At 50.0% G+C, this 14,028-nt stretch overlaps 1 protein-coding gene across 1 annotated transcript in view; it reads left to right on the top strand.

The window, feature by feature from the left end:
- Positions 1 to 13,693, top strand: part of TMEM132C (transmembrane protein 132C) — a gene marked incomplete at its 5' end in the record, with an annotated part of 378,847 nt that extends 365,154 nt beyond the window's left edge. Inside the window, 4 exons of the mRNA XM_079717718.1 lie at positions 2,097 to 2,302; positions 4,014 to 4,287; positions 6,225 to 6,416; positions 12,209 to 13,693. Of these exons, the coding sequence (XP_079573844.1) occupies positions 2,097 to 2,302; positions 4,014 to 4,287; positions 6,225 to 6,416; positions 12,209 to 13,372 (1,836 nt within the window). The 3' untranslated portion in view covers positions 13,373 to 13,693. The remainder of the gene's footprint in view (positions 1 to 2,096; positions 2,303 to 4,013; positions 4,288 to 6,224; positions 6,417 to 12,208) is intronic.
- Positions 13,694 to 14,028: the final 335 nt, after the last annotated feature.

Below are 14,028 nucleotides of genomic sequence, written 5' to 3'. Positions count from 1 at the left end.
ATTTCTATGGCAAGAATTAGCTTTATGTGTATTCTCAAAGGAGTTCATGACTCCTAAAAGGTTAGGAAACACTGCTCTCGAGCTTTCTGAAAGTTTTCAAATTAACTTCTTGTGTTTCCACTGCTCTTGGCTCCATCTTATCTTGGTCTTTCACCGTATCTCCTTCGCCCCAAGATCTTTGTTTGGTTGTCTTGAAGCAAGTACCCCATGAAGAAAGGGCCGTGTTCAGGCATCCATCCAGATGTCCATCTATCCGTCCTTCCATACATCCATCCATCCATCCACCCACCCACTCATCCATCTATCCATCTATCCATCCACTCATCCATTTATCCGTCTGTCCATCCATCCATCTGTCCATCCATTTATCCATCCATCCATCCATTCACTCACCCATTCATCCATCTATCCATCCACTCATCCATCTATCCATCCACTCATCCATTTATCCACCCATTCATGCATCCATCCATCCACCCACCCATTCATCCATCTATCCATCCATTTATCCATCCATCCATCCATCCATTTATCCATCCATTCATATATCCATCCATTCATCCATTCAGTATCCACTTTGCTGAGCTCCCACTTCATGAGCAGCTGGTATGAGGAACCAAGAGATCAAAGAAGAAAAAGATGTACTTACCGCCTTCGAGGATTTTACAGTTTTGCAGTTGAAAGTGTGAATTTACACATGGGGCTAGTGTAAATCCCATCCCATAAACTTGGCTATGCAAGATGGGTCATGTTTCTCTATAACCCAACTTGATTTATCTTTTCAGTTTTCAATTCATTATGGCAACGAAACATCATCCAAGGCTAATTTCTAGGAAATTTAACTACTATCAAGGCCTTTGGGAGGGGGCTTCTAGTGCTCAAGGATTCTGTTCACAGTTCCTAGGGCACGCCCATTATCATTCAGAGTGGTCCCACCCCTGTGCACTCTGCTCCTAGCAGCCTCCTACCAAGCCTCCTACCAAGGGGCACGGGCATCCTCCAGCTGTTTCTTTGCCATATGACAACATCCGTGGGGCTGTAAATAGATGCATCTTACTAAGGGTTTAGGCATTGGAACACAAAATCTAGATGCTTGAAGACTTTTATTTTCTTTGTATCTGTGTTTGTTTTCCTTTGTGCTCTGTCTTGTCTCTTTCCTGAGTCCATGATCTTCTAGAAATGGGAATAGTGAAAGGAGGGAATTCAGGGGAAGGAAACATAAGTTGGTCATCACTAATGAGATTCTGCTGTTCACAGGATGAACAGTAACGGTACAGATACACAAACAATCCTAGGGCCTCAGGGGAGGTGCTGCAAACAGGGAGGGAAGGGTGTTCCCAGGGAAAGGGAACTACATGTGCGAAGGCCTGAGTGTTCTCCTGATGGGGAGCCATCAGAGCTGTGTGTGATTGGAACAGAGAGTGTAGGAACTGGAAGAGCCCTGCTAGAGAGAAAGACGGTACAAGCCCTTTAGATCCTGAGAGGCTGGATGGGGTGGGACGTGGGTGTGGCTCATCTTCTGAGCAGACATCAGCCTGGAGAACAGACACCTCTGGTGCCCAAATCACATTCCCTGGGTCCACCCAGAGTTCAGTCCCAGCTGCAGTTCTGTGCAGGCTCAAATTCACTTGGTGATTGCTGCTTCTCTCAATCTGCTTCTGCTTTCCATCCCAGGGCCTGTGTCTCAGCCTAAAAGTGTGGGGAAGTTAACTCACACAGCAGCCCTCACTCAAAGAGAGACAGGAGAGGAGCTGGTAGATAATATTCCTGCCTCTCATATTGCAGGTGGACAATTCTGTATGCTTTCCATGAGGCCCAGAGAAATGGAGCCTGATGGTCACAGCAGCAAATGCAAAGATGTACCTTTCTACCAACTTTTCATATTTCTCTGATTCCCTCAGTCTGCTCCCTGGTCCCCCTTCCCTGGGGTCACCTCCCAAGTAAACCAACCGCACTGAATCCTTGTCTCAGGCTCTGCATTGAGGGGAACCTAGATCAAGCATGCGTGCTTTGCTAGAGAAAAGGACAAATGGCAGAAGAGTGGTCTCCAGGGCCCCAGGAACTTCTCCTCCTCCATGCCCTCTCTGTCTTGGCAGGTGTCCGACCGCTGCGACTACGTCTTTGTCAATGGCAAAGAGATGAAAGGCAAGGTGGACACAGTGGTGAACTTCACGTACCAGCACCTGAGTGCCCCCCTGCACATCACCGTGTGGGTGCCCCGGCTGCCCCTGCAGATCGACGTCTCTGACACGGAGCTGAGCCAGATTAAAGGCTGGAGGGTCCCCATCGTGGCCACTAAGAGGTAAACCCGGGACAGGGAGATGCATCAGAGCTGTGATGGCAAAGGCTGTGGATACTGACCTTAACGCTAAAGGAGCCAATGCAGGGCCCAGTGCAGAGTAGGTGATGCTGTTACCATGGTGATTACATGATGCAACACATACATGCCTACAGCCTAACAACAACCCTCTGGGGAAACCAAGGCCCAGGGTAACCCAGCCAGGCAGGAAGGCTGCTGAGCAGCTGGGTCAGCATGAGATCCAGTCATTTGCAGTCTACACAGGCTCCTAGTAAACTGTCTCCTGCAAGTGGCCCCTCCAGAATGAAGCCACAGAAGTAACACGATTTTCTAGGCCCTCCACCCCCAGGCAATTTGTTTGGGTTTATTTTCTCTAAGCAAAACGGTGAATCCTTTTTCTGTGCTAGATGAATATCTATAAACTTGAAAAGCTCTATGCATATCAAAATATTGGGTAAAGTCTACTTGCATTTATACTGGACCATGGGGTTGCTGTCTCCTCTTAAACCTAAACAAAAGCCTCTAATTTATTCTGACTGGATTGTCTCATGTAGGAGTTTGGGGTCTTGTTTTCTCAGCTCTGTGGCCCTCAGTTTAGCTAAATAAGAGTTGTTGTTGAATTCCGGTTTCCTGTATGGAATCTCCCATCTTAAACCACCAGGACTATTTTCCTGACAGTCTCCCAGGCACCAGGGTCTTGATTTTTAAGGAGCAACTGGAGTCCATCTCAAGATGGATACATGGAACAGTGAAATGGCGAATCCATTTCTACAGGGTAAACTTGAAGGCATTTGTCCTGACGAAGAGGAAAGCCATGACTCCAGCCAAGACTTCAGACCATTTAGTGGTCACGAGTGGACAAGATATGGGTTCGTTCCGTCTCCCTGAAGAAGGCAGAACTGACACTTGCTGGGTTCAAATCCAAGCTCAGCTACTTTCTTGCTTTGTGAGTTTGGGCCAGCCACCCAATCTCTCTGCCTCAGTTTCCTCATCTGGACATAAGAATAATTACACTTTTGCCTCATGGTGTTATGAGATTAAAAGAGTCCATCCATGCAGAGCTTAGGATAGACACATCTCAAGAGCATCATAACCACTCTGCCCAATAGACCTTTCTACAGTGGTGGAATGTTCTAGACTCACAATGTCCAGCATGGTAGCCACTAGCACAAGGGGTTATGGAGTGACTGAGAAATTTAGTGTTTTGATTTGCTTAATTTTCTTCATTGAAATTAAGTTGTAAATAGCCATGCATGGTTCTCTGCTACTTTGTGGACAGTGTAGGTTTAGTAAATATTAGTTCTTCTATCTTTTATTTGTCAATAAATGTCTTCAAAAGAGAGATGGGATTTTTTGTGGCTTACATATATTAGGAGAGATAGGATGTGGAGAAATCCTTTGGGTCATGCTGTTTAGTGGAGAGAGATATTCACATTTTCTTCTCAATTAAGTCTTACCTTCCTCCTTTGACAAGTACAATAAAGCTTGCTTCTTTGCATTATTAAACAAAAGAGAGAGAGAGAGAGAGAGAGAGAGAGAGAGAGGTGTTTCACCCTTTGTGCTGCCCGGAGATAGAGCTGGTGCTCCTGTGTGGTCCTGAGGCTCCTGCCCGGGATGCTGTCTCTTGTAGTTTGACGGCGGCACCTGCCTCGTGACTCGAGAGCCCCTTGGATCGCATCCCCTGACCTGAGAGCCTCTTCCCTTTTCCCACCAGGCCCACGCGAGACAGCGAGGATGAAGAGGAGGAGGGGCGGCGGGGCCGAGGCTGCGCCCTGCAGTACCAGCACGCCACCGTGCGGGTCCTCACTCAGTTTGTGTCTGAGGGCGCCAGCCCCTGGGGCCGGCCAAGCCACCTGCTCAGTCCCGACTGGCAGTTCGACATCACCCACCTGGTTGCAGACTTCATGAAGCTGGAGGAACCCCATGTGGCCACTCTCCAGGACAGCAGGATCCTGGTCGGGAGGGAGGTTGGCATGACAACCATCCAGGTAGGAAGCCGGAGCTGGGAACTTCTGCACGCCCATCACTGAAGGTGGTACCCAGCCCCGGGGGAGGCTCACTAGATGAGCGGGTCCTCATGGGCAATTCCTTGTCCTCATGATGACATCCTGGGGCCCTCGAAAGGTGAGCCTGGGCCAGCTCTTTGAGCCCCAAGCTCCTTTCAGACAGAATTGAGAAGGTGGTGGCCACACCCCTCAGCACCGGTACGACCCCCTCACTGCTGCATATGCTCCATTCCCACCGCCCAACCCGCCCCATCCTGACCCCTCTCCTCCACCCTCAGTGCCCCCTTTCCAGATGCGCACCTCCTACACCCGCTTAGAACCTTCTCCCATCTCTGCACTGCTCTTGCCAGCGACCAAAGAAGGATGCGTCCCTTATTCCTTTCCTCCCTTCTTTCCTTAGGTCAGTCTGTCATTCTGTCATATAGTCATGCGACAAACTCTCTTCAAAATTCTACTGCCTCGGGCTTCCCTGGTGGCGCAGTGGTTGAGAGTCTGCCTGCAGATGCAGGGGACACGGGTTCATGCCCCGGTCTGGGAAGATCCCACATGCCGCGGAGCGGCTGGGCCCGTGAGCCATGGCCGCTGAGCCTGTGCGTCTGGAGCCTGTGGTCTGCAATGGGAGAGGCCACAACAGTGAGAGGCCCGCGTACCGCAAAAAAAAAAAAAAAAAAAAAAAAATCCTACTGCCTCTTTTGCTCAAGGAAATGTATAGAATGGTGGGATATCAGGACAGGTGACAGGGCATGAGAGCCTTTCAGTCAACCCATGAAGTCCCACCCTACTGACTCCACCTTTTTGGTTTTTTGTTTGTTTGTTTTTTAATTTTACTGAAGTATAGTTGATTTACAATGTTGTGTTAGTTTCAGGTGTACAGCACAGTGATTCAGTTATACATATACATATATCCATTCTTTTTCCGATTCTTTTCTCATATAGGTGATCACAGAGTATTGAGTAGCTTTCCCTGTGCTATACAGTAGGTCCTTGCTGGTTATCTGTCTTACAGAGAGTCGTGTGTGTGACTCCACCTTTCTGGAATGTCATTCTGGATCCTTTCACAACCACCCCAGGTAGAAATGATAGATACGTTTCTACCATTTCACCTGAGACATCTCAGGTCCTACATGTGGTTTATGAGATGAGGCAGAAAGTAATATTTCAGCAGAGGACACATTGTGCTGGGGGCCCGAAGGGAGAGTAAGCTATTTATAATTCAGGTCTCCAGTTGATTCCATAATTCACCTAGAATGGGATTCGGACTGTGCAGAGTCAGTTTGTGTGCGACTCTTCATGGGTCCCGGCAGCAGGATTGTCGTGTACGGTTGACCAGGTTGTGTGGTACGCAAGAGAGCCTCATCTAAATGGGGAGGGTCATTTCCTTTCAAAGACAGAATGGAGGGCTTCCCTTGCAGCGCAGTGGTTAAGAAGCTGCCTGCCGGTATAGGGGACACGGCTTCGATCCCTGGTCCGGGAAGATCCCACATGCTGTGAAGCAACTAAGCCCGTGCGACACAACTACTGAGCCTGCGCTCTAGAGCCCGTGAGCCACAACTGCTAAGCCCACGCGCCTAGAGCCTGTACTCCGCAACGAAGATAGCCCCTGCTCGCTGCAACTAGAGAAAGCCCAAACGAAGCAACAAAGACCCAACGTAGCCAGAAATTAATTAATTAATTAATTAATTTTTTTAAAGACAAAATGGATTTTAATTTTTATGTCCATTTTCCAAAAGATAGAGCTAAAGTGTCTCAGGGGAGGGGTGACTCTATCTGATTCTCACAAAGGCCCAGTATGGGCTAGTGTATATAGTGAAGTAGATGTGTGGCTCCTTCACACTATATTCTGGACCCTGTTTAGGATGGAGGGAAAGGTTCCAACATCCAGAAGCAGGTGTGACAGATTTATCTTGTGTCCTGCCCAGGTGCTGTCCCCATTGTCTGACTCCATCCTGGCCGAGAAGACAGTAACCGTGTTAGATGACAAAGTCTCGGTGACAGACCTGGCCATCCAGTTCGTGGCTGGGCTGTCTGTCACCCTTCACCCCAGCACAGAGAACAGCAAGGCCGTCACGGCTGTGGCCACAGCTGAGGAGCTGCTGCGAACCCCCAAACAGGTAGGGGCCTGGATGCCAGAGGTCGAGGAGAGCAAGGCTGGTTGCCACACCTGATTCAGCCAAAGGGGAGGGAGGTGGGAGGAATGGGGACAGGGTGGCCAAACCACATTCCAGGATGGAGTGATTCGGGCTGTGTAAAATGCACGTGGTTACATCATCCAAGAAGTGGGGTCTGTGATGAACCAGAATAGTGGTACCCCGTGCACAGGGATGGATTAGTCATCTGTGCAACGAACTGTCAGAAGCCTAGCAGCTTAAGACAACAACCACTATCGTTCACAGTTCTGCAGCTCAGGAGTCCAGGTGGGCTCAGCTGGGTGCCATGCTCCTGGGTTCACAGGCTGAGAGCAAAGCCTCTTATCAGGATGCTCTGGGGAAGAATCTGCTCCTGCACTCACTGGTGTGGTTGGCAGAATCCAGCTCTGTGCAGCTGAATGCCTGAGGTTTCTGTTTCTTTGCTAGCTGCTGCCTGGGAGCCTCTCTCTGCTCCCTTCTCTCTGCCCACACCGCCCCCCCACCCCCCGCCATCATCTTCAGAGCCAGTAACAGTGCGTTGAGTTCTTCTCGTGCTTTCAACCTCTGACTTTCCCTCTGCCACCAGCCAGAGAAACCCCTCTGCTTCCAAAGGCTCCTGTGACTACACCAGACGCCCCCAGCTCAGCCAGGCAGCTCTCCCTAACTTCAACTGTGCATATAACATCATCATGGGGGGGGGACATCTCGTTACGTTCCAGGTTCCAAGGACTAGGGTGGACCATTCTAGAAATGCTGTGCATTGCTCCCTGGTATGGTTCCAGAGCATCATCAGCAGGGACCTGGAGTAGGTTCCCATCCTGGTCCGGCTCCCAGTGCTGGAACCTCTGCTCACCTCTCCTGGGGGCAGGAAACTGGCATGGCACTTGCTGGTTTAGAAAGAGCAGAACAAGCAAAGTGGGGAGACAAAGCAGAAAGCATGAAGCTATTTGCTGAAAACTGGTAATTAATCAGGGGATAACTGACATTGCCACCTCCCTGGCATGGGGCAAGGCCACCCATCAGTATCCAGCTTCACCCATCTGTCTTCATTGGCTGATGGTAATTGGAGTGCCCCGGCGCTGCCTAAGGGGATCTATGGATGGAGTTCATTCAATCTGCAGACATGACTCTTGAAAGAATAGGAGCTCTAAATCATGCCTGGATGTGTGTTAGTTTAAGTATTTCAGAACTTCTCATCTTTGGGGAATTGCGTTGGCTTCTCCTGAGAACAACCCCTATGTTCCAACCTCGCTGTCATGAGCTAATGGAAGGCTTGGTCTCAATCACACAGCAGGGATGATGGAGATGGAGGTTGGCAAGCCCGTGAGGTTCTGAGGGCTTAATTCGGATTGCCTGCCATTCAGGGGGGCTTGTTTGATGTTAAGTTCATTCTCCGTCTAGAGTTGATGAAGAAAAATGAACTCAAGGCGAAAAGTCAGCCAAGATGAACTTGCATGCTGCGTTAACAATGTTTTATCTCAGCCCTTGGAGTGTGGAAGGCTGGCCCCTTGTTCCTGATATTTCCAACTTTGAAATACAAAATCTGAAAGATGGCTATGCCGTGACTATGAGGGCAGTTGCATTATACTCCTCTGTGCCCTATTAGTGCTAAAGAAACCTAGGCTAGTGAAATGAAATGAGGTCTCCGCCAGCATGAATGCATTCGACTGAGGCTTTAGAAGAGGGCCTGTCCGATTGTAGATTTGTAAGTTGATGAAGCTAAGGGAGAGGAGGGCGGTGAGGAAAATTCCTGAACCAGTCGTGTCTTAGCTTTGATTCCCCAAAAAACTGAGCCTGAGATGAGGATCCGCGTACAAGGACTTCATGTGGGCAGTGAAGGGAACACCAGGAGGGCGTCGGGAAGTGAGGGAAGGAAGGGAAGACAGCCAAGAGTGTGTGTTGCCAACTCAGCCACCACTGTGGGCTACTGGAGCCTGGGTCTCCTGGGGAAACCGTCAGCCAGTGTAGAAAAGGCTGGAGAGTCATTGTGCCGAGGTCAAGGAAGCTGGGATATTTATCACACCTCCCGTCAGCCCTTAGTGGAGGGCTGCTTCTGGAGGGTGTTAATTTCTCAGCATTTCTGGCTACGGGCATGACCACATGGGTTCCAGAGGCCAGAATGCCCTCAGGCAAAACCACCTTGCGGGCTTGACAGCTGAAAGTTAAGCAGGCAGGTATTGTAGGAAAGTGGGCAGGTGCCAACAGCGAGCACACACCATCTTTAGATTTCATGAACATTCTCACTCACTCCTAACAGGAAGCTGGTGATAGTCTGGGCTTTTCCTTACAAGTGACAGAGGCCTAACTCGGGCTGGTTGAGTCAGACGTCAGAGTTTATCAGTTCATGTCCAAGCATTTGCATCTTCAGGTAAAGCTAGATCCAGATGCTCCAGTGGTGTCATCAGAAACCTTCATTTTTATTATTAGCACTTGTCCTCAATTCTGGAAAATGTCCAGCCCTTATTTCTTTGACTATTGAAGTTCTCCCATATTCTTTGCTTCTGGAACTCCTAACAGAAAACCATTGGTCATTCTCATTCTCTTTCTCATTTCTTTCCACCTTTCTTTCATATGTTTCATCTCTTTATATTCCTGTGGTTACATTCTGGGTAAGTTTCTTGGCTCAGTCTCCCATTACACTAATTCTCTCCTCAGCCATGTCTAATCTGCTGTTCAAACTATCCACTGAGTAATTAATTTCAACCAGAGTATTTTTCATGCCTAGAAGTTCTGTGTGGTTCTTTCCACAGCTACCTCTTCTTTTTCCAGTGACTCCCACTCTTTCAGTGTAGCTTCTACTCCTTTTTACTCTCTTTAACTATTTTTTTCGGCTTATCTTTGTTGTTGCTTCGTTTTATTTTATAGTCTTTTTCATTTGTTTTATTATCTCAAATCCTTCATCTGCTGATCTTTCTATGTGAGATTTTTATGGTTTTCTCTCATAGTAGAGCCTTCCCTCCTAGGGATTGTAATTTTTTTATCATGAGCACCTCTTGAGCTGTGGTTGCTTTGTTTTAAATCGTTCCTGAGGAATTCCTATGCAGTTTTGCATGTGTATGGGTCCAGTTTCAAGTAAACGTCTTGCAGCTCCTTCACCATCAGGTGTTATAACTTCAGACTCCCCACTCCTGGGGAAGGGGTGAGGTTCTGATTTCCAAGGGAGACATTTTCGCACCCAGTGCTCAGCGCACAGACAAGCATCACTGATGTTCCTCTGGCCCAGTGGGTAGGCTTTCTCACCCCCATGTGTGGAGAGGAGTCCCGGCTTTACATAAAAGATTTCACCCCAATCTGACACATGCCTAGGTGGGCATCACCATCCCAGCCACTGGCTGGTGGGTCTTCTGAGCAGTTCTGCACGCCCTCAAGCTGTCTCAGTAACAGTTACCTATTTGTACCACTCTAGTATGCCTTCTCTTTTCATTTCTGATTCCTGGGAATTTGCATCTCTTATTTGTATATTTTTACCTACTTTTTTTTTACTAGTTTATACTTAGCCAGTCTTCTTTGTTGTTGGGACATGCTCTTAAGATTCTCTCTCTCTCTCTCTCTCTCTCTCTCTCTCTCTCTCTCTCTCTCTCTCTCTCTTTCCATTCCAGCTTGCATCCCAACTCAGTAGTGCCAGGGGAAATAAATTCTGCTCTAATTCCAACAAAAGCCCAGAGGTCATGTCCCATTGGCTGGTTTGGGTCATGTGCCTCTTTCTGAGCCAATCACTGTGAAAAGGGTAGTAAAATGTTCTGATTGGCTAGACCTTGGACATATGCCCACCTCTGGAACTGGAGAGGCCAGTCCCTCCCACCCATACTCCTCAAACTCTGAATGGAGAAAAGGCATGGTTCTGAAAGGAAAATTAGTGTTCTAGCCCCCATCGGAAAGGAGGAATGGAAACTGGTCAGGCCAAATAGATGTCCATCCCAGACCCTATGGTTTAGGTATTCACATTCCCACTTTCATTTGGGGAAACTGAGGCCCAGAAGAATTGGTTTAAAGAAAAATGTTCCCGGGGAAATAGTGGATCCATGTATTTAATTCAAAACTCCCACTTCAAACCCTCTGCCCTTTGCCATGGTGTCCAGAGGCCAGGATTAGAGGAAACACAGGATCCTTTGCCCACAACAGACCCCTGGGGTTCCATTAGCTCCTGCTTCACCTTCATAACATCCAGCACATTGTCCAGCAGGAGCTATCCTGGCCATTTCACAGCCAGGGCCAACCCATCTCCCTCCTAACCTCCAGTCACCTTCCTTCCTCCCTGTACATTGAACTGTACATTAAAAAGTAAAACTTAGGGGGCTTCCCTGGTGGCGCAGTGGTTGAGGGTCCACCTGCCGATGCAGGGGACACGGGTTTGTGCCCCGGTCCAGGAAGATCCCACATGCCGTGGAGTGGCTGGGCCCGTGAGCCATGGCTGCTGAGCCTGCACGTCCAGAGCCTGTGTTCCGCAACGGGAGAGGCCACAACAATGAGAGGCCCGCGTAACGCAAAAAAAAAAAAAAAAAAAAAAGTAAAACTTAGGGAATTCCCTTGCGGTCCAGTGCTTAGGACTCTATGCTTTTGCTGCTGAGGGCCCAGGTTTAATCCCTGGTCGGGGAACTAAGATCCCACAAGTAATGTGACACAGCCAAAAAAAATTAAAAACTTAGCACATCAAACTTATGCAGAACTAACATCCCAGCCCAGCTCCAGGAAACATCCCAGTCTGCCACAATAAACAGCCGTGTATTGTTTACTCTCTGTCAGTCTTCTGTCCAAGACTACTCAGTGTCTGGCACACGGCCTGACACAGAAAAGGCTTTTAATACATGTCCCTGAAATGATCAGATGAATGAAAATTGGACCACTCAATGCCTGTTCTTAGAGGACAGGGAAGAATTCCAGACACATCACAATTGTTTCCTTCAATCCCTGGCCTGGTCAGTGGCCTCAGAGTCAAAGGCAGCCAGGAGACTGACTAGCCACCGTGCTTAAGGCTCGAGATGAACTGGCTGGACTCAAACCCGGCTCTGTCACTTAGCGGTGGAAACTTGGGTGAGCCTCGGGTCCCCCCTGTGGTCCAGTCTACTCACCTGCAGAATGAGAAATATAGATAATAGTCTGTACCTTGTATACTGTGGTGGTGATTATATGAGTTCATAATGAAAACCACATAGAAGAGTGGCTGGTACCCAGGAAGCACTGTGGACACCTTAGCTACCATCACCCCCGTGGTAGGTGGAATAATGGTGCACCATAGACGGCCACGTGTGATTCCTAGACCCTGTGAATACGGCACCTCATATGTCAAAGGGGACTTTGCAGATGTGATTAAGGATCTTGAGATGGACAGATTACCATGGATTATGCTGAGAAGGGAACATACTGAACTCAATGTCATCACAAGGGTTCTGATGGGGGGGCGGGGACATCAGAGTGAGGAGTAGGATACTGTGAAGACCCAGCAGACGTGCTCAAGTGACGTCACTGGTAATAAATTCAATGGAGCCTAAATTCAGTGAGGGCTTTTTATGGAGTCTTTTCCCTGGGTAAGGATTACACTGGAGCTGTCACTGCCTGTCTACATTGGTTCTTGTTTCCATTAAGGTGATTCTCGGATCTTGATATAAAACCTGGATTTTTTTTTCCCCAGGTTCATCAGCCACCAGGTCTGGATTTTAAGTCCTGCCCCTAAGTCTTTGGGTCCCGTTCTAGAATGGGGGCAGGCGCGACCCCCGGAGAAGAGGCATCTGCCGCCTCTCGCCTCCCCCGTGGCTTTCTAACTGCCCCTCTCCCCGCAGGAAGCCGTGGCCAGCACTTGGCTCCAGTTCAGTGATGGCTCAGTGACACCCCTGGACATCTACGACACCAAGGACTTCACCCTGACCGCCACGTCCCTGGACGAGGCCGTCGTGTCCGTCCCCCAGCCCCGGTCGCCCAGGTGGCCCGTTGTCATGGCCGAAGGGGAAGGCCAGGGACCCCTGGTCCGAGTGGACCTGACCATCGCGGAGGCTTGCCAGAAATCCAAACGCAAGAGCGTCCTGGCCGTGGGCGTCGGCACTGTCAGGGTCAAGTTCGGCCAGAACGACGCCGACTCCAGCCCCGGCGGGGCCTACGAGGAGGCCGAGATGAAGAACCACGCCAGCGGCCGGCGCCAGAAGGGCCAGGAGGGGCCCTGGTCCGGCAGCTCCTCCGCGGAGCGCGAGGACGGGGCCCCCCGGAGGGGCAGCCCCACGGCCAAGTCGCTGCTGGACAACAAGGTGGGCAAGAACAGCCGGCTGGACGGGGCCCGGCTGGTGGGCGAGGGTCAGCTGCAGACCATCCCCATCGACTTCGCCAACTTCCCGGCGCAGGTGGACCTGCCGCGGGCGGGGGGCGCGCCGGGGGCCGGCGACCTGGTGCAGGCGCCCCGCGGCCTGAGCGACCTGGAGATCGGCATGTACGCCCTGCTGGGGGTCTTCTGCCTGGCCATCCTCGTCTTCCTCATCAACTGCGCCACCTTTGCCCTCAAGTACAGGCACAAGCAGGCGCCCCTGGAAGGCCAGGCCTCCGTGACCCACTCGCACGACTGGGTGTGGCTGGGCAACGAGGCGGAGCTCCTGGAGGACGTGGGCGACGGGTCCCCCCGGCAGGACGAGCACACGACCGTCATAGACGAGAGCGACCGCCTCCTGCTCAACGGAGGTTCCCAAAAGCACGGGCACAGCCAGGTCCCCAGGCCCGCCGACTCCGGGGACAGACCGGCCAGGGACCAGAAGCTTGAGCCCCTGCACTCACCCACCTCCAAGAGGAAAAAGGTGAAGTTCACCACCTTCACCACCATCCCCGCCGACGACAGCTGTCCCACCGTGAACTCCATCCTCGGGGGGACCGAAGAGGACATCCAGTGGGGGTGCCAGGACGTGGGCGTGGGCGCCCCCAAAGAGCTCAGAGACCACCTGGAGAAGCTCAAGGACAAAGCCTAGGCCCCTCTGGCCGAAGGGCCAGCGCTTGGACGCCCTCCTTCGGTTCCAGAGTAGCTCTGGGGCTGAACAGGGAATCGTTGGGGTCCCCCTTCGAAACCAGTTGGAAATTCTGAAGCCGGAAAGGGACTTTTTTTGTAATCAGAGGTTGATGACGGCAGATGTTCGCAAGTTGGCGGAATAAACTCGGGGAAGGGAGCTTCTGGAGACGTTTGACCTGTGCAGGGCCAAATTGGGAAGGTTATTTTATGAGTCAAAATATAACCCAGACAAGCTACCAAAAAGTATTTGTTAAAAAAAATGCAAAAAGACAAATAAAAAGACAAGTAATCATCTGTTTATATTTCTAATAAAGGAGCAAAATATATTAAAACTAGGGCCTGCTAAGAGACATTTTCCGTTTTAATTCAGTATTCCTGTCCTATTCCGAGGACAGCCTTGGACTGTCACCCTGGGCTTGGGGAGGAGACGTTTCTGAATATTGGTTGCCTCTCGGGATAGACCTGAGGATTTTTACATCTCTGCTTAATAATCTTTTCTTTTTCCACATTCTCTTTTTTCCCCTCCTTTTTTTCTTTTTGTGTCTTAGACTTCCATTTGATTTATATTTAATGTTTATTCCTGAGGATCCAATGGTATATTTTCCTAAATTAAACAAA

Source organism: Hyperoodon ampullatus, assembly GCF_949752795.1.
Source record: "Hyperoodon ampullatus genome assembly, chromosome: 13".
NCBI classification, from domain to species: Eukaryota; Metazoa; Chordata; class Mammalia; order Artiodactyla; family Ziphiidae; genus Hyperoodon; species Hyperoodon ampullatus.
This window is presented reverse-complemented; position numbering and strand designations above follow the sequence as displayed.